The sequence below is a fragment of the Podarcis vaucheri genome (genome assembly GCF_965113315.1).
Source record: "Podarcis vaucheri genome assembly, chromosome: 10".
Classification (NCBI taxonomy): Eukaryota; Metazoa; Chordata; class Lepidosauria; order Squamata; family Lacertidae; genus Podarcis; species Podarcis vaucheri.
This window is the reverse complement of record NC_138748.1, coordinates 48,749,637-48,770,708: the sequence shown is the minus strand read 5'-3', so window position 1 is coordinate 48,770,708 and position 21,072 is coordinate 48,749,637. Positions and strand designations below refer to the sequence as shown.

Here is a 21,072-nt window from a genome sequence, read left to right as displayed (position 1 = left end):
CTACAGGCACGTACAGCACACATAGTGACCCAAGCTCCAGGTAGGGTTGGAAAGGGGAACCTCTATTGAATTGTGGAGAGCCACTGCCTGTCAGTGGTCTTATTCATAGAAGGCAGCTTCCCGAAGAGCTACATCAGGGGTCAGCAAACTTTTTCAGCAGGGGGCCAGTCCACTGTCCCTCAGACTTTGTGGGGGGCCAGACTATATGTTGGGGGGAAATGAACGAATTCCTATGCCCCACAAATAACCCATACATGCATTTTAAATAAATACACACATTCTAATCATGTAAAAACACGCTGATTCCCTCACCATCCGCAGGCCAGATTTAGAAGGCGATTGGGTTGGATCCGGTCCCCGGAGTTACATAGTTTTATTTATCATAGCATACCATAGGCTGCCCTCTATTGGCAGAAAAATATATAAGGGGGAGAGGGTACTGCCTCCAAGCCTGTAATGGATTTCGAATATTCTTTGGTAAGCATGCTTGTTTAATTGTACATTTAAATGGAAAATGACTCTCAATGTGTAATGCGAAAGATAACACTGAAGAAATTCCATTAAAGCTAGGAAGAGCTCTCTGAGTACCTGGTGGGTTGATAATTAACTGTTGATGTGTCTCTCTGCTAGCTCTGATGTGGTGTTTAACTTTAGATCATATGAGAGGTATTCAGTTGCAAATCACCATTTTGAGGGTTTCTTTTTTGTTGTTGTTGTTCTCTCAAGCCACCAAAGAAAGGTGTGCTAATGATTCTCTCTAGGAGGAACAGTCTTGGGCTGGAATGAAGGCTAATGGAATCTGTGTGGAGAGAGAGATCTTTGATTTCAGGTCTGTTTAGAGTTATGTCATATTTGTAAGAAGCTGAGTCTATGCTTGGACAAGCATATGACGTTTTGCAACTGTCTTGATATATCATTTATTGTTTTGTGTCTGTTGAAGAACGTTTTGTTAGTATAGCTTTAAAACCATATTTTGGGTCTGGACAATTTTTATTCCAAGAGGAGTTAGTTTTTATTCATACTATATTGCTTCAATCTATGCAATCTGCAATATTCTCCTAGGTCAAGCAGCCATTTTCATGAATGTGCCAGTGTTTCAGTGCATTGTGCTTGGTGGCTTCTTTCATTTTCTGCACCAAAAGTTTAGACATATTGAGACAAGTTTGTCTCAATAGGAAGCTAACTTAAATCAAGTGGGGAAAGAGCTGTGGCTTAGTGGTAAGGCAACTGCTTTGCATGCAGAAGATACCAGGTTCAATTCCTGGCATCTTCAGATCGGGCTGGGTTAGAACCTTGACATTCTGATGAGCCACCACCTGTAAGACTATAACAACATAGATAGACCTATGGTCTGACTCTGTATAGGTCTGCTTCCTATATGCATTGGTTCATCTAGCTCAATGTTGTCTGTGCTGCTGTCTGCAACAGAACTCCAAAGTTTTTCAGATGGGCATGTTTACCGGATGCCATGCAATGAAGCTCTAGAACCTTTCACCAATTATCTGCTCTACAAGGTTGATTACAAGAGGAAATATACAATTGAACATAACACAGTAAGGACACTTCCCAAGTAGTCCTGCTGATACACTTGAGGTCTATTGACATCAAGTAGGTCCCTTCACTGTGCTCTTTTCAGCGCCTGCAAGCCCAGCATGTAGAATGTTGACATGTGTTTTAATCTGGTTTTCAGCTCATTGTTGATCTTTTTCCTCCCTTTTTTTTTAAAAAAAGTTGTTTTCAAACTGTTTCTTTGCTGGTAATTTTATGGTTCTTTTTCTTTTTGTAAATTGAGGTTTTATTACAATCAAGTGTGAATAAAATAAATAAATATGCTTGGCTCAGCTGTGGTATGTTGTATCCATATGAACTATACACTAATTGAACATTACACATATTAGTATGCAGTTCAGCTATTTGTGTGCACAGGTACACAGATTGTACATTCATTGCATGTAACTTGTGAACACCTCGTGTAACATTCTACCTGTCTCTATTTTACATACCACCTTCAATTCTTTTGGGGGGGGGAATCTGTCTCGATTTTAGCATATCCTGGGCTGACATCTAGTGGCAGTTTAAGGGAACAAATAGAGATTGAAGGATCTGTCAGTTTCTCACCTTAAATTCAGTTCCCCAAATTTCTGCAGCAATTTCTGATTTATTTATTTTTTAACTCACATGAAAATTCTTCAGCATTTTAGTAAGAGAAAGGCCAGAGTTAAGAGTTGAGTGATCTGAGCTAGGAACAAAGAAGCAGGCTGGGAAGCCAGAGTGAGAGATGCTTGATTTCTGCTCACATCCAAGGCTGTGGCTATGGGTGATGCAGGACCCTCTTGAAGTGCTACTGCTGTGAACACCTTCATTATAGGCTCAGGTTGTATATATGTGTGTAAATAAACCATATATCCCAAAGGCACCACAGTCTTCACTGTGCCAGCATGAACCCTGGGTAAGTGCCTAGAACCCCTGGAAACCTTCACTGTTCAGAGTTTGGGGTGGTGTGCAACAATATTTTTGAATGCAGCTTTGACTAATATGCACGTTTTTGTAAGCATTTTCTCCTAATATAAAAGGGAAATCGACCCCTGACAATTAAGTCGAGTCAAAAATGACTCTGGGGTTGCAGTGCTCATCTTGCTTTACAGGCCAAGGCAGCCAGCATTTGTACACTTCCGCAGACAGTTTTTCTGGGTCATGTGGTCAGCATGACTAAGCCGCTTCTGGCAAAACCAGAGCAGTGCATGGAAATGCCATTTACCTTCCCACTGGAGCGGTACCTATTTATCTACTTGCAATGGCATGCTTTCAAACTGCTAGGTTGGCAGCAGCCGGGACTGAACAACGGGAGCTCACCCCATCGCAGGGATTTGAACCACTGAACTTTTGATCGGCAAGCCCAAGCAACACAGTGGTTTAACCCACAGCACCACCTGTGTCCCATTCTCCTAATATAGCACATTTTAATGTTTTTTCCATCAATAAATTCATTTTATGCACACTTTCACTTAATATATGATTTTTTGTAAACATTGTTTGCCTAGAGAACTGCATCACAAAAATTGGGGTGAGTATGAGTTTGGAAGGGGGGCTGTGTTTTGGCTCTCATATGGTTTCAGAAAGTGAATTTGACAGAGCTGCTTTTAAACCCGAATTGACTTGAGCTTTGCAAACAAAGTATTTGCATGTCCAGAGGACATGCTGTCGCTTACAGCAAAAAAAATAATAATCTGGTTCCACCCAAGTTCTTTGGAATTTGGTGGTGGTAGAAGGGCATATATTCAGCCCTATGGGAAGAACAGGCATCATAATGTGGCTTGTGTTTGTTTTACTGGCTGCCCTCATCTAAAATGTTTCTTTGAAGCCAATTTGATGTCTGCTTGGGGGGAGGAACTGCTTGCTGCTCTGGCTCAGGCAGCAAAAATTATTGGGCTAATGACCCTGTGGCCCATGGCCTTCAGCAGCTGCCATTCAGAGGAATGCTGATTCTGTACCTATTGCACATAACTGAATCAATAATTGTTCAGGATTTCTACACCACACCATCCTGCAGCACCAAAACAGAAAGGATTTCATATGTGGATAGATCTCCTACTTAAAAGAAACTGAAGAGAACTGCAAATAGTCAGGCCACCAGTATGGCTTGTCTGTTGAAATATGATTATTATATATCAAGTGTAAAGAGGTGTTTAAATTGCCCGGAAACTGTGGCTAGTCTAACGTGTTTGTTTCTGCAAAGCAGCTATACTGTTACATTTCCCCATGCTCTCCTGCCTGACTCTTCTGGCTTAATTAAATGAATACATTGCATTTGCTCACTATTCAAAGTTTAAGGAGTTACTATACAAGGTTAAACTATTGGTCCACTACCAATACAGTAGTTTTTAAATCAGGGTTGTGGGGAGAGGGAGCACAGGTATTTTAGAGCAGCACCCAGGCCTGCGCGGAGCTTGTCTGAGGTTGGGGTAGGTCCATTAAATCCCTGGTTGGCTGGGAAGACCCTGGTGCTTCCCTTCAGCCAACTTAGCCCTCCGAGGCCTGGGGCAAGTATACCCCCCCACCCTGCCCTGCATGGTGCTGGCAGCACCCTTAGTAAAAACTGAGCATGCCTGATAGGAAATCTTTGACCACCAATAATGTAAGCATCTAAAAGTTTAAAGGAAACAAGTCATTCAATCATACAGCAGCTTCAGTGTGTACGCTGGGGAAAGAGAGAGATTTCAAGAGGCAGATCACAATGCAAAATATCTCACAAGTTCTTTTGGCTGGGTTAGGTTTTCTATTTTCAGAATTATTATTAATAACTGAACAATGGGTTTAATTCTACTGCTGGGGCAAGGATAGTGGAGGATAGTGGAGGTTCTTTATTTCTTCGATCCACGAAGAAATAAAGAAAATACTAAGAATATCATATAGTAAAGGGCCAGAGGCATTCCTTTTAGGAATTTTAAATGATGATATTCCAAAAGACAAAACTAAATTTTTCTTATACGCGGCATCTGCAGCAAGAATCCTAGTGGCTAAGTATTGGAAACGGAATCAGTTACCCACTAGGGGAGAATGGTTATGTAAGCTTTCAGAATATTTAGAATTAGCCAAATTGACAGATATAATAAGACAAAAACCAAAAAGTGAAGTGAAAAAGGAATGGAAGTGCTGAGAAATCTGGCTGAGTTTGGAATAACCTTGTGAAGTGAAAGGATAAGAAAGAGGGATTTATATCTAGATGTTAGGATAGAGATGATCAGGAAAACAGGAAAATATAATGAGAGGTAAAGGAGGTGCTGTGGGATTGGTGGAAGTCAATGTTTCTTTTCCTTTTTAGTGTTTATATTATTGATTTGTAAGATTTGGATTAGTTTTTTATATGCTTGTTTTTGTGTATTGTTATTTTTTGTTTTTTGTTGTTGTTGTGTGGAAAATACTAATAAAATTTACTATTTAAAAAGAAAGAAAGAAAGAAATGACATGACATGGTAGTTCAAAACCAGAGCAAGACACCTGGCTTTTCTTTCAATGCCTCTGAAGGCAATGTTGAGGATGTTGCCCATAGTTTGAGACCAGAGCACTGGAAGAACCACCTTCTGCCACTTCCGACATACTTTTTCCACTGCTTGGCAGTTATCTGCTGATTTTTGAATGATTTTTATAAGTGACATTAATTTTGTTATACAGAAGAAAACCCTCAGCATCCCAAAATGTTTTACATGTTATTCCTATCCATACTCAGTAGAAGACAGCTTCCTATGTTCCTACGGTTCTACATTACCTGACAGCTGTCTATGTTCTGCTTTAATGGAACGGGGAAAAAATCCAAAGGATAATTTATTTTGAATTTCCTGTTGTTTGAAAAAAGATAGAGAAATGTAATCACAAAGGCTACCAAGTCCATCTCTGTGTTGAAATGTAATGTTTGCACATAGTGGGTAAAGAGAAGGGAACTTGCTTGGATAGAAACTTGGCAAGACTTACTTTCCTCCCTGACCTTCAGCTTTATTCTGACACTCTGACATGACCATATGGAAGATTTTTCCACAGAAGATATTCCACATGCCATATTTATTTACTATGTAAAAGTTCAACTTTCAATAACTCAAGGGCCTTATCTGCTCCACTATCTGAAGTGTCATTTGCAGGAAACTGATGTTGAAATAGGCTGAGGTGATCGTCCCCACCCCAGCCCCTGCTCTTTTGGGAGCAGAGGAGAATGGAGTTCAGGTCTTTTACACGAAGAGTAAATATTAGAGAAGTAGAAATGTTGGGAAATTCCTTCCTGGATACAAAAACTGCAGCCACCCATTAAAGAGCTATAAATGTGACAAAGCTGTTCAAACACACTTAAACCTCAGAGAGTGCTAAGGAGGAATTGAGAGAAGAACTGAGATCAGTTTAAAACCCCCAAAAAACATCAAGATGATGCTGGGAACATCAAGACCCTGCAGCTTCCTTTGTCCAGGTAGGTTTTTTCATTTCTGATAATAGGTTTAATTCTCTTCCCAAAACCATGACAAGCATGCAAAGTGGTGCTGATTAGCTGGCATTTCATCCAGGGCTTGTAAGAGCAATACTGGGAATACACAAAGCTTGGGGCCAGGGCACACTAAGAATGGTCTTGTGGCTCGTTTGCCCTAACATCCAGACATCCCAGATGTGAAACTCCATCTCTGTCAGCTCTCGGCCAGCCTGGCCAGTCACCTCATGAAAGCTGTAGTCCAGTAACATCTGGAGGGCAAGAGGCTCACAACCTTGGCCCAACCAATTTTAAGATCATCTAAGGATGCCCCACTTAAAATGCTTCCAGGTTCTGAAATGCGCTACAGGTTGTCCCATTCTCCTCATGCATGATCCTTTGCAGAAGAGGCAGCTAAGCTCACTTTTGTTTTCTGAGCCTCCTGAGCATTATTGTTAAGGCTTGACTATTGAGATGGGTGTTTGCTGCTGGATGAGGTGACTGCTTCAAGTGTCAGGATCTACAGGGGCAGCCAATCTGTCCTCTGAGGAATGTATTGCCTGCTGCTGCATGCTCCTTGGAGACCTCCTTCACAGCCCTCCCCCAATAGGGAGAAATTTATAATTCTGTCTTCTTCTTTTTTAGCAGCCTCCCTGGGACCTCTCTCAAGATAATTATATTTTTCTCCTCAATGCGAAGCCTTCTTTTAAAATTAGTTTGTAATATTCTATCTCTGAGAGCTACAGAGTTCAGACATACTAAACAATCACCTAGCCATTTATTCGCCTTTGCTATAGTAGAATTGACTCTAAAGATTTTATCAATCTTTCTGCCCACTTTCATGAGTGATGTAATCAAGTAGAAATTAAACTCATGTAGTCCAAATGTGACTGCCTATGTGGCTATCTCTTTAGCTATCAAAATGCTAAGGTAGTTTATTTCTTTTATCTTTTGCTTCAGGTGTCTGGATTTTGACCATAGTTTTGGCCAGAGCTGGAGAAGTTCAAGCAGATTCTTCTGGTATTCCCAGTCCACCTGGTCCTCCTGGTCCTCGTGGTCTTCCTGGTCTTCCTGGTCCTCCTGGTTATCCTGGTATTCCTGGTCCACCTGGTCCACCTGGTCCACCTGGTCCACCTGGTCTTCCTGGTCTTCCTGGTTTCAGTGGTCCTCCTGGTCCACCTGGTCCTATAGGTGCTCCCGGACCACAGGGGGCACCAGGTATGATCTCTAGCTTAATTCTCAGCCATTTTTTTACTACTAGTACTACTACTAATACCTTTATTGTCAGTGTACAACCTGTGTACAATGAAATTAACCGAGCCTCCCCCCCCCCACAAACACTCAATCTCATTGCACTCTGTGTGCTTGTCGTACAACACACCAACCCCGAAAGTCAGTTGCACTATATTATTTTCCATTCAGCAGCCTTACAGCCCACGGACAGAAACTGTTTTTTAGCCTGTTGGTACAACTGATTATACTTCTATATCTCCTGCTCAAGCAACAGAAATCAAGTTCTTGGTTATGTTTACCAAATAAACAAAGCAGGTGCTGGGTTTAATCCTGGATTGCAGATAGAAACAGCTTTGGTCACCCTGTTGGTCACCTGTTTTAGGGAGAGGGACTGGGAGGAGAGTCAGTGTCAGGAGTGAGCCAGCAGTAAATCACACTGTTCAAGTTAGAGTTAAGTATTAGCAAAAGCACAGTCTGCACAGACTTGGTGGAATGTTAGATCTAATGAGCACCACAACCCATCCCCAGTAGGTCCTTCCCCATGAAGCTGTTGCTGAGACTGAAAGTCTCTGCCTATCCACAGCTACCTAAGTCCCCTCCTCTCCAGGATTCCCCCCCCCCACCAAAGCAATCAGAGATGTCATGTTGATCCCCAAGTATTTCACCTTCTTAACCACAGTTAAACCTGTTTCATTCTGGAACTTCTCCCTTTCAGTAACTGTTAGATTTTTCTCCAATATCTTGGTTTTTTGTTTGTTCAACTTAAATCCTGCAACTTGACCAAATTCTTGAATTAATTCTAAAACCCTTTTCGTACTAGTGTCTGGCTCTTGTAAAGTAAGTACCAAGTCATCTGCAAAAGCCCTCAATTTATACTGTTTGGCTCCGACCTGCACCCCTTTACATCCCGTTTTAATTTTTACTTGCAATATACTGTTGCTATTCGTTTTCATATTCTTTTTAGGAAATTTTGCGGAACATTGTTGTATTTTTAAAATTGTTTTTTAGTACACCACTTGGAGAGATTTCACTATATCAAATGGTATAATTTTTATGATTATATAAAACCAAAGAATGTCAAAACATGGTAAGAAACAGCTACAAATTTTAGAAACTGCAATATTGTGTTGTTGCTTTTTTTTGAAAAAGTATAGTAAGGGAGCCGAGTTCTGTTCAGGTTTCTGAACACCTGAATGTCTAAACTCCAGTTCAGTTCTGGTTCAGCCACTAATCTGAACTATTTTTCAGCCTGCTGAAATGCATTTCATATAACTGACCACACAGAAGGCAAGCTACCAGCAATCACGAGGTCTACCAAATGCCTGAAACATCCCTTTTTTTGCTATTCAAGGAAAGTAGCTAAAAATCAAGTGGTTTACTGAGAGACTGGTGGGCCATATTTTGTTTTGCACAGGGTTAATATCCTAAACATTAACAATTTACTAACAATTAACAATTCTATAATATTAAGATAATGCTAAATATGTAGCTTGAGAATTATTTTTTCCCCAGTACAAATCCTCATCACATCCTCTATAAGTCCATCAAAGTCCAAAAATTAGTGTATTAAAGGTAAAGGTAAAGTGACCCCTAACCATTAGGTCCAGTCGTGACCGACTCTGGGGTTGCGACGCTCATCTTGTTTTATTGGCCGAGGGAGCCTGTGTACCAGCATGACTAAGCTGCTTCTGGCAAACCAGAGCAGCGCACGGAAACGCCGTTTACCTTCCCACCGGAGCGGTACCTATTTATCTACTTGCACTTTGACGTGCTTTCGAACTGCTAGGTTGGGAGGAGATAATTACAATAATTAGTGTATTAATTGGTAGTTATTGCTGTCCCACTTCATCAATAATGCTCAAAACAGCTTACGGCATTAACATTTTGCATTGGGAATTTCAGGGAGAGTAGGTGTGGTTGACACTGAAGGTATTCTGTGCATGAGCCTACAGAGCAGCTGGTTTGGGGTACCTGCTCTGTTGCTAAGGCCATGCAGGTGCAGAACCCTGTTTTGCCTTCCCAGCTGGCCAAGACCTTTGTGGGGAAATGTTGCTCGATTCATAATACAACTAAGCATTGCAAGCTGAACAAATTTGAATTCCAAACCAGGAAATCACAACCTTTGGCAACATCTTAGTGCCACAACAGCAGGAGATGGATAAACGTGAATATCCAAACAACTTCTTCTCCCTTCTCTATTCTCCCACTACTTTTCCTCTGTAAAATCACCCCTCACTCCAGTGCATTGGTAGAGGAAAAATCAGGCATGAGTGTTGCAATACCTAATGCCGTTTAATCCTATATACATCATTTTATCTGTATGCCATCTTCCCACATTTAAAGCTATGCTCATTACAAGCCATTACAAACATAGCAAAAGTAGTCATAAACAATAAATAAAACACATCAAAAAGCACACAATGGAATCAAAATATTTCCGCATAAGTCATTATAATACAGATAAAGATACAAAAAAAAAAACACCCCCAACAAAAAAACCCCACACCAATGACAGCAACACCAACTTCACAACAATGCCCTCCTTAAACAATACGTCAAGTGTCTGGTCAGCAGTCTCCGCTTTTCTAGCTGGAGTCAGACAGGGTCCTGCCCTCCCAGGCCAGGTGGAAAAAGGCCTGCAAGGCAGAGAGCAGGTCTTCCAGGACTTAAAGCCAAGATGGTTTAGACCAGATGTTGATGAACTACAGCTCCATCATTCCTGACTACTGAACATGCTGGCTGGGATTGATAGCAATTGGGGGTCCAACATTTGGGGGGCAGCAGAAATCCCATCTCAGCTCTAGAGATTCTGAGAAAGAAATTATTTCTACAGTGTCTGGATGACAACTTCAATGCACTGCTAACTTCTTTTTTAACTGCCAAAGCTGAGTACCTGTGAAGACTCTGTCATTCAAACACTGCTTTTGTGCCTGGGCCCTATGAGTGGTTGGAAGAGTCTGTACCCAAACAGCTGCAGGCTATTTTGATTTGAGACAGACATCTTTCCCTGCTTTTTCTGCTAAATTGTCATCCGCCTCTCTCTTCAATTTTTAAAAAGGTTTGCCAGGGACTCCGGAATTGATATGCCCTCATGGATTGCCAGCAGCTGATGGTCAACCAGGCCTGAGAGCACCACCAAAATCTGCATTTTCTGCAAAAGTGGGCAAAAGCTATCCAGCACCTAATCAGCCCATAGGATTTCAAAATATTCTATACAACGAGCAGCAAGTCTTTGATGAGTCATCTGGCATATTCACCTGCCAAATCCCAGGAGTCTATTATTGCACCTACAACCTGGAGGGACACCAGAATTCACATATGATCCTGGCAAGGAATGGTACAGAGGTGAAAGCATCTGATCAGATTACCTCAGATGCTTATGAAAACCTGCCGCAAAGTGCAATCCTTAATTTAGAGAAAGGAGATAGGGTGTGGCTGGATGCAAAAAAGGCTCATGATGGGATAACAGAAGGAAGCTATTTTTTGTGCTATCTCATATATGACTCTTAGATTATGCAGTCTCTGGATCCAAATGACTCGCGTCATAATTTGCCCTGCAAACATTTGGCTAGATGGTTTGTTTTGATCTGCAAGAAGTACACCTAATCTATAATAAGTACACTTAGGGATGGGGAAGAATTCTAAATGGGAAGCTAGGAAGTGGGACTCATTGGACATCTGAGTAAACATGCCTAGGATACAGTTGGGTTATGGCACACCAATGGCTCAGAGGTATTGTTTTACAATTTTCATAGAAATATGAAAGCAGAACATGAAGTGTGCATTGATTTCCATGAAGTTTATTAGAAGGCTACTGCTTCTATATTTACGAATCAAAAGGATGTGCTTCACATTGTTTCCACATCTGCATAAGTGCATGCATGTAATCATTTGTTTAAAATTAAAGGTTGTGTCATAAAGCAACTGAATGCTACGGAATATTTATATGGGGAAACTAAGTGCTTTAAATAGGTTTTGGTGTTTTTTAAAAAAATATAAACAAAAAAGGCAGTCAGGGATAGAGGAATGGTGGAGCAGATGGGTAGGGATGGGAATAAATGTGTTTATCTGGACACTGTATAAATATTGGGCACAATCACAGCCTTTCCGTGCTAACAGCACAGTGGAGGTGCAAGTGGAAGTGTAGAGATGACTTTATGGATTCATGGATAAGTACCCAGGGTTATCAACAGACAGAGGATTTATCTGAAGAATAATGAATACAAATCTACAGTAAACCAAAGTCAGGGCTGAATGGGATTAAAACGACTAATATCCTAAACACATTCCTATAACTTCACTATTTACTGAACTTCAGGAACATTATTCAGTTATCAACTCACAAAACTCAGTTATCAACTCACAAAATTTGCACCTCTCAACAGTCATCCCATGCTCCCTTGAAATCCTCCTCCTCCTAACCTGATTATTCAGTACAGTGGTGCCTCGCAAGACGAAATTAATGCGTTCTGCGAGTCTCTTCGTCTAGCGGTTTTTTCGTCTTGCGAAGCAACCCTATTAGCGGCTTAGCGGATTAGCGCTATTAGCGGTTTAGCGGCTATTAGCGGTTTAGCGGCTATTAAAGGCTTAGCGGATTAGCGGCTAAAAGGCTATTAGCGGCTTAGCGGCTTAGAAAAAGGGGGGAAAGCGGAAAAAAATCGGAACACTTGCAAGACGTTTTCGTCTTGCAAAGCAAGCCCATAGGGAAAATCGTCTTGCGAAGCAGCTCAGAAATGGAAAACCCTTTCGTCTAGTGGGTTTTCCGTCTTGCGAGGCATTCGTCTTGCGGGGCACCACTGTATCCCAAGCAAGCACCCTCTCCTGTTTCTAAATCAAACACAAACACCAAACACTGTCCATTACAGTTACATGGCTGGGCCAAGATAGACGTGCCCACTAAGTCTTAATTATTTTGACAGATGCAAGGTGTTAATCATACTGACAGATATATATATATAGCTTGGATTATATTGACATCTTTATGGCTGCATCTGGCTCATTATAACTGCTCATTATAAGTTATATATAATAAAGCTGCATTGAAACCAGGAAGCGCCGCCTACCGGCCATATCTGGTCTAGCAATACACAGGGATGCTGAACCCATGGCCCACTGGCTGGATGCAGCCTGCCAAGCCACTCCAAGTGGCCTGCCAGCTCCTGGCAAAATCAAGCACCTCTAAGTTATGTAAATTCACCACAGAGGAAAGCAAGATGAATAGTGTAATTTTGGTGGAAGGCAAACTTCAGCAGAATGGAACCAGTGCTGTGTGCAACAAACACAGAGTGGAACGAAAAGGTTGCCTTATTGCAGCTGTGCTCCATACATCCACATGTGTAGTTTTAGACTGTCTCGCTTTCATTTCCACCACTGGAAGTAACAACAGTTAAAGCAAAAACACACTAAAACTACATGCAACCCATGGATATAAAAACAGAACAAAGAGAAACACTCTGAAAGTCACTGCAAACATTGTGGTGGAACCAGGCGTCAGTTTTGGAAAAGGCCGCAAAGAACTGGAGGGAGTTATTTATCATTCCGCATGCCCCGTTTCAAAAAGTCAGTGCACATTTTTGTGTGTGTGTGTAAATTTCACTGCACAAATATGCACCTTGAAACCTTCTTTGAGGGCTTTTTAGTACCTTCCACTTGGTGACAGGCAAAACATTTCCAGAAAGGTAGCGATCTCATCAGACAGAAGATCTGGGAAAACGCACACAAAGCAACACAAACCAGAACTGTCAGAACTGATGCCCCAAACAAGCTGGTGACATTTCCCGTGACCTAAAAGAATGTCCTTGGTTTCATTTCCGAGAAAAATAAAATGACATGAACTAAAGTAAAAAGTGGCTTTGATGCAAAGCTAGGATGGATCTGTTCCCCTAGTGCTAAATCGTACTGGGGGGGAAATGTGGATTTTGCATCTTTTGATGTGTGTCCCATGCTTGACACTGGCTTGCCATTTTCTCAGGTTCCTGGGGTGATTACTTTGATGAAGTGTTTACATAAATCATGTCCCTGCTGGAATCTAATTGGCAGGAAGGTGCAGGAGAACAGGCAGAAGAAACCTGCGCTGCAGCGGGAGCTAAAGATATATGAGACCTGCTTACAAGCTTCGGTGAAAAATGAGAGAATAATGGCACCAGTTTTACACGGGACTTGATGTATGGTTCCATACATCTTAAAATCTTGGCAAACGTGCACTCAAATGACTTAGAAATATGAGAAATTTACTGCACGCTAAACACTATCTCCCTGCTACCACCAGCAACTTCATCCCCCTATGGAAAGCAAGACTCTGTCCCCCGCCTCTCTTCCCCTGTTCTTATCATTCATCTATCAGTGAGGGAAATTCACAGAGAGCACTTAGAAAAATATGCTCCATCCTCTCTGTTTTATGCCTTATTCTGCTCCTTATTTCAGCAAAGGCTGTTTTACATTACCAGCCAACCAGATAGCCTGATTCATGAGATCCCCAACAGTAGTATGAACGAGAGACAGGCGTCTGTGGCCAAACACATAAATATATGAAGTGCAAAAGCCTCCTGCTTTTCAACTCCTTGACATGTCCTGAGTGGTAATGTTTTCAGGTTTTCTGTGTGTGCAAGAACAGGGTTGTGATCAGGTTTTCTGTGTGTGCAAGAACAGGGTTATGAGAATGGTGTGAAACTAGGGTCTGCAAACTCTTTACAGCACATGCGTGAATGGGTTCTGTGAAACAGGGGTGAGAGGGAATAAAATGTCCCTGAAAAAGCAGTGCTTTTCAATGTATTTCTTTGGCTGTTTACAAACCAAAGCGGCAAACCATTTACTAAACCACAGTGTGGGAAGAAGGGGCAGCTTGCCTAAACCAGGCTGAAGGACCACATAGCCCTCATGAGCAAGACTTGCGAAGTGACTCTGTGTCACTTGGTAAGTCGCTTCTGGCATCAATGTGCAAGCAGCCACTGAGAAGCTAGGATTCCAGCGTAGCTCTGCTCTTCATACAAATAAAAGGAAGGAAGCCTTAAGTGCTTTGTGGATTTGAAATCCTCCCATCCACAAGTGTTATAAACAAAAAAACAGAGTGCTGGGAAAGTTTCTGCTTCCTTTGAATGAAACCTGTTTCTACCCCAATAGCAAATCTTCAGGTTTTGCCCTCCCCCTTTCCTTGCCCCCACCACCAGCAGCCTCCCCTATAATTGTTGCTCTCCCATCCTTACCCTACTCCCAACAGAATACTTCCCAATCTTATTGCAGTGGCTCTCTGACAAGAATCTGCTTCCATGGCAACAGACCAACATCATGTTGTGATTTCACTGTGGGAAAGAGCAAGGAAATGTGGGGGAAATGCCAGAGAAAGCCACCAGTTATGTGTCCTTTTGGCCCAGCTTTGCTTTGGAAGGTGAGGGTGAAAGTACACATTACACCCAAACAGGTGTCACAAAGCTCCAACAGAATGTTTCATTGAGAAAAGCAGCTTTTGGAGGGGGGGGCGTGTTGTGTGGAAAACTGACAGGGTGAAGTGGTGCACAATCCTTTCCCCAATTACCATATTTTTCCGTGTATAAGACACCCCCTATTTTGGGGGACTCCGATTTAAGAAAATGGGGGAGATGGCCTCCATGTTTAAGACACCCCCACATTTTTGATATTATTTTTAAGGGGAAAAACCCTAATCTTATACATGGAAAAATACGGTATTTTGTTCTCATTGCACCTGGTGTGAGTGTTTTAGGATTCCAGTTACATGTTGGGATCCTACAGGGTGGAAAGCAGCTTGGCCAGGGGGTGGGTGGATCTGTCCGTTTGGGTTTAACAGTTTCTCATGCTTCCATGCTTTCTTAGGTTCAGTTCTTCATATTTCCACACCTGTTTGTGATTCCCCGCCTCCCCCTCATGAACATGCACAAGCATTTTACAGAGAATTTCTTGCAATATGCACGTTTTTGTGTGCGCTTTTGCCTAATACACTTTAAAAAAAAAACAACTTTTCCTAATATAATGCGTTTTGGTATGTTATTTCCATGAATATGTGTGGTTTTTGTACACGTTACTTGGCTTGAGAACTGCACTGCAACATTTGGAGAAGAATTGTGAATTTTGAAGGATTTCTGTGTTTGGTTTGCATCTTGTTTTGGGAAGTACTGATTTGGTAGGTTCACGTTCAAAACCAGCTATCAAGTTTCTCTCACAACCCTAGCAGAATAAAAGTAGGCAGGAGAAGGGTTAAGCATTCCCTCCAAATCACTACTTCTCCATGCGAAAACACCTCTTCCCAATACTACTACACATTGGGACATTACGACATGCACTGTGTAATGTTTACCCCAAGAACCCATAGTTCTGTTAACCTAATTCAGAGGTTGCTGACCTGTGGCTCACCAGATGTTGTTGGACTCCAACACCCAAAAGCCCCAGTCACCATAGCCAATGGTCAGAGATGATGGGATTTGGGGTCCAGGAACATCAGGAGGGTGGGAGGCACAGGTTCCCTTGGGAGGTGGTGGACTCTCCTTCCTCGGAGGTTTTTAAGCAGATGTTGGATGGCCATCTGTCATGGATGCTTTAGCTGAGATTCCTGCATTGGGGGTGGTGGGGGTGGTTTGGACTTGATGGCTCTTGGAGTCCCTTCCAGATCTACAATTCTGTGATTCTATGGTTCCTCTGTCCCATCTCTAAGGCAATACTAATTTTTAAGTCCGAACAAGCTCACATCATTCCAGGGTGTTTTTACTACACATTTTTGCCACCAACCACCTTACATTATTCACAGCTTGCAAAGTGTCTACTCAGAATGGTGACCTCCACCCTGGCACTGCAGTACCAAGACAGATGTAATCACACCGTGTTCTCTTTATTTTCACAACACAGTACATAATAACATTCATAAAAACGTGGAGAACTTTGAAGGTTTTATAGTATTGTTGCTGAGTATGCCTGAGAGTGGCAGCACGGGGGTGGGGGAACCAAACAGGAAGTAAGGCAAAAAATCATTGCAGCTATTATTTTATCTAATTTATTATTTTGTTTGGACAACAGCTCTCTTGGCCCTGCAGTTTAGCATCTCATAATTTCTAGCCTGGCAGACCTTCTCTGCTAACGTCCAGAACAATCATTAACCATAGACGCCAGTACAACTTTCTTAAAAGGAATATATGAGGTGTTTTCTTTTAAGGTAGTCTTTTTAGCACACAGTTTAATTGCCAGTGGTTCCAGGTTTGGGAGTCCCTTGGATATTATGTCCTCAAAGGCCCTTTTCCTGATTAGTCTCATCATCATCTCATCAGTGCTTTTATTACTTATTTATTAATATGCCGCTTACTGCCAAAATAGACTTTTAAGCAGTGTACAAGGTGTAAAAACCTGCGACACAAACATTAAATATATATACAGCCATAATTAAAAGACACAATAAGCCCATTATAATATCCATGATTAAGATAAGCAATAAATCAAGCACGTTAAAACAACTCAGTGCCTCTAATGCAGGGGTCTGCAATCTTTAAGACAAAAAGAGCCACTTGGACCCGTTTCCGAAGAAAAAAAAACTGAGAGCCGCAAAACCGGGAAGGTGACGTCGGGACGGTGCGTGACTAACGCACGCACCGCCCCCATGCGACGTCACAGCCAGTACAGCGCCAGCCACAGTGGGGAGTGTCGGGGCGCACAATGCGCCTCCTCCCCTCGCTAGTATCCGCCCCGGAGCCGCAGCAAAGGTGTAAAAGAGCCACATGCGGCTCCGGAGCCACGGGTTGCAGACCCCTGCTCTAATGGAACAGTCTCCATTGGCATTGTTCATACTGGCTGAAGCTGATGGAAGTTGGAGTCCAACAACATCTGGAGGGCCTAGGTTCCCCATCCCCGCTTTACAGAAACTTCAGAATGACAAGGGGGGATGCAGAAAGGGCCCAACCTCAGGCCACCCAACGCAGGTCACAGACTGCTCAGTGGTCCCAAGTTCTCCATCGACTCCATCCAACCTCCTCACTCATGCAAAACAGTATCCAGAGTGAACAACTCCAAAAGCAGCATGCTGGGTGTGAAGAGAGCTGACAAAAACTGGAGGAAACATCTTAAAAGAGGAAGCAATATTTACAAGCAGTAAAAAATAATGGCTGGGAATTTAAGGGGTCTGGAAATTTTTCTTGGTTCTCCTTTTGTAACCATCTCTCTAAGGAACTCCAAGGTACAAATGTGACATTACATTGTTGTCAGATTTATTGCCCACCCTTCACCCTAAGGCCCCGAGGCAGGTTACAACAATTTTTAAAACAACATTAAAGCCGTTTAAAACATTTCACAACCACAACAATAGGGTGGTTCCTAAAATTATACCTATCAGGTGACAAAGGCCAGGGTAAAGAGCCATTCACCGAAAAGTGTATAGTGAAATTGTCAGACGCAGCTATGTAGGGGCTACCATAGAAAATGGTCTCTCTCGGGCCACACACACCTGCTTCTGAGTGTGCTACACTACCGAAAAGGCCCCCTCCACTGATCCTAACACCCTAGAGGGTTTGCAGGGAAGGAAGTGGTCTCTCAGATGCCACTACTGCTTTTGCAAATCTTATTAATTTCTTCAGAAGCCACATATCATTTTTGCTGCAGAAGTGAATCCTGTTGCAATGGCTTGGTTATATTCATACATTTTGCCAGCCTCTGACAAAAGTGCCAAGGGATTTGAGACCCTGTGCCCCCAAAATCAGCTGCACAAGCCCAACCCTTGACCTACCTTCTCACACCACCCTGTGTTCTAGCACCACCAAAAACCAACTGGGAACCAACTGGGAAACTACCAGCAGGAAGGTCAGCAGGAAACAATGGGATGACCCTGAGGTCCTGCATTTTGCCCGCACAAATAAGTTACCAAAATATCTATCAATCTAAACAGTAGAGGGCAGCAATGGTACATGATACAACTGTAGAACACCCTCTGTTTTAAAGTCTCAGTAATGTCTGTGTGAGAAGGCTTAAAAATAAAAAATTAAAAAATTAATTGTTTCAGCCTCAGCATCCTGTCACATGGATAGGCATATGAAGCAGATCAGGCACTCTATGCCACTGTGTGGCACAGAGTCAGGGCCAAGCTTAACACAATGCTAAGCTAGGGAACGATTTGGCTTCACCCTCAGAGGCGCACTCCATTGTCTCTCGAAACAGATGGATGCCACCTCCACCAGATTCTCTAATGTTATAAACATCCTAGGAAAGAGAAGGATAGCTTTAGATTCCTAACTGTGGCAGGTACACTTTTGCAGTTTTTGCTTTCAGAGACATTCAGGAATGTTTGTGGGTGAGGGTGTAGAAGTAAGGGGCATAGCAAGGGTTCTGAGAAAGGGCTTAAAATCCAGGTCAAGGAAGATAGTTACAATCAGAGACTCATGGGAGATACAGTACTGTAGTGCATACAGAGATAAGAGGCCTTGACAATCTTGTGATAATATTTTAGAATGTTGTATTATTTTATTGTTGTTAGCCGCCCTGAGCCCGGCTTCGGCTGGGGAGGGCGGGATATAAATAAAAATTTATTATCATTATTATTATAAGGGGAGAATGTGAACATAATGCATTTCTCTCCCCTCCCCTGGTTTTAATGGATCTATGTGAGGATGTTTGTTTGGTGTTAGGGTTGTAAGTTGCTTTGGTTGCCATGGGCAAAAAATAATAATGAATAATACATTTAAATAAAATAATAATAATAATTTCTAGATAAGTGTGTAATATAGGAGTAGGCAAAGTGGTGCCCCCTAGATGTTATTAGACTCCCACAATGGCTACTCATGTTGTTATATCGCTGCGCAGAAGCCAGTGAGGGTTTACTTCACGTAAAATGTAGCAGCATTATACAGATGAAAGCATCAAGCTGCTAGTAGGATTTGATGTGGTTGCACATCAAAATAATGAAAATAATATCACACTGACAGGTCTCAGACAGTTCTTTCTGAAGTCAGTCAGCCACAGAATAAGCAAGTACATTGTATTCCTTTCAGATAGTGATCAAACACCTTCATGAAAACCAGAGGAGGGAAAGCTCTCTTTTATAAATTGCAAACTGGCTCGTCATGGTGAAGTTGGTGCCTGAATTCATTATGAGGGCCTGCTATATGTTGTCCCAAACCCCTGGCCGACCTGGCAGCAAGTCAATATGTCAAGCCCCCCGGTCCAGGGTCAATCCGTGTGTCCAAAGTCCAAACTGAATCACAATCCCATAGAGCTCCTGGAGCATCCAAGCTGAGGTCCTTCAACGTGGGCAGTTGAGCAAACACAGCACCTCAACTCTGCTTCCCTTTTGCCTCCTGATTGCAGCATCTGGGCTTGACGAGGCCTGTGACCCTCACCTGTTCCAAGCCTAAGCCAGCTAAGGAATCACACACCTCCTCCCAGAGCTAATGAGTCTCACCTGGCCAGCCAGGGAGCTGGGTCCTTGCCTGCCTCAGCTTCCTAGAGCATGGGTAGGCAAACTAAGGCCCGGGGACAGGATCCGGCCCAATCACCTTCTCAATCCAGCCCGCAGACAGTCTGGGAATCAGTGTGTTTTTACATGAGTAGAATGTGTCCTTTTATTTAAAATTCATCTCTGGGTTATTTGTGGGGCCTGCCTGGTGTTTTTACATGAGTAGAATGTGTGATTTTATTTAAGCTCTCTGGGTTATTTGTAGGGCATAGGAATTTGTTCATTCCCCCCCCCCCCAACATATAGTTCATTTCCTCCTCCCCGTCGTCCTGCCGGTTTGTCACATATGTTGCCAAAAATGAGGATTCACCTCACCAAAAAAGAGGGGTGGGACAAAAGAGAGCAACAATTTGCATAGAGCTCAGCACATGACAATTCATAGATATAGACACACATAAATGAAAAATTATTATAACTGAAATAGATATGTGACACATCTTACTGTGGCAGGCAAGACGCCAGGTGACTGACATGCGCCTGCCCTGTTGGCTGACCAGGTGTTGCTCCGTGTAGATGGGCAATTTCATGGCTCCTGCTCTCTCTTTTTATGGTTCCTTGTCTCTAAACCAGCCTTGAACTGGACAGCTTTCAAATAGAGGACACCTTGTAAAACAGAACACTGTTTTCTGACAGCCTTTCAAAGCTGCCCTTAGTTCATTAAGGCACATGGTCACCCCATGCCATCTTTACTGGAGACAAAGCACACTTGTGATGCTGCACACACCTATAAATGGATCAAGTCCTTGTTAAGGAATGCCACTAATGGGTTAATTTCATTAGTGAGGAAAGAGCTGACTCATTCCTGAGATGTACCTGTCTGAATCTGGTGACTTCATTAGCAGTGTTACTGGGCAGATTAGGCATATAACTTTGTGTATATAGGGCTTAGATTACAGCAGTGGGTTGTTGGTTGTTGGTCATGGGTTGTAGTCAGGATGGAGTGGATTGTTGTGGAACTGTGTTATCTGAACACTTTGAGCTTGTCTGAGAAGACGACTTTGAGAATTGCCTCAGGACTCAGCTGTTGCAGGACTCTGTGAAAATTGACTTAGAACTTGTGTGTGGACTTTGTTCAGCAAGGACATTGAAGTACAGAAACCCCTCTGGGACCAGAGGGAGAAAAGCATTGGTGTAACTTGTATATAGTGTGCAAATGTAGAGTATGCTGTTTTGTGTGTGCCAAGGAAAACAACTTTGCTTAAAACAGCCACAGTTTCATGTTGGTGAGCTTAACCACACAGAAAGATCAAGAGTTACAAGTTGAAGACCAACAGTTGAGTGGCAGGAATGCAGGAAACTGCCAGCCCATTGGTCCATTCAGCTTAGTATTGCTTACCCTGACTGGCCATGATCTCCGGGGTTTCAGACTAGGGTCTCACCCAGACCTATCTGAAGATGCCAGGGATTGCATCCGGGACCTTCTGCATGCAAGGCACATGCTTCATCACTGTCTGCA

The 21,072-nt window shown here is 42.6% G+C and overlaps 1 protein-coding gene across 2 annotated transcripts in view; it reads left to right on the top strand.

The window, feature by feature from the left end:
- The first annotated feature begins 5,695 nt into the window (after window positions 1-5,695).
- LOC309542420 (uncharacterized protein) overlaps window positions 5,696-21,072 on the top strand; it is a 51,561-nt gene continuing 36,184 nt past the window's right edge. Inside the window, exons 1-3 of one of the 2 annotated variants that reach the window (XM_082241228.1) lie at window positions 5,787-5,953; window positions 6,908-7,165; window positions 10,239-11,100. In XM_082241228.1, coding sequence (XP_082097354.1) covers window positions 5,911-5,953; window positions 6,908-7,165; window positions 10,239-10,690 — 753 coding nt within the window. In that variant the 5' untranslated portion in view covers window positions 5,787-5,910 and the 3' untranslated portion in view covers window positions 10,691-11,100. Of the gene's footprint in view, window positions 5,954-6,907; window positions 7,166-10,238; window positions 11,101-21,072 lie in introns of those variants that run through there. The other variant, XM_082241229.1, reaches the window with a different exon arrangement.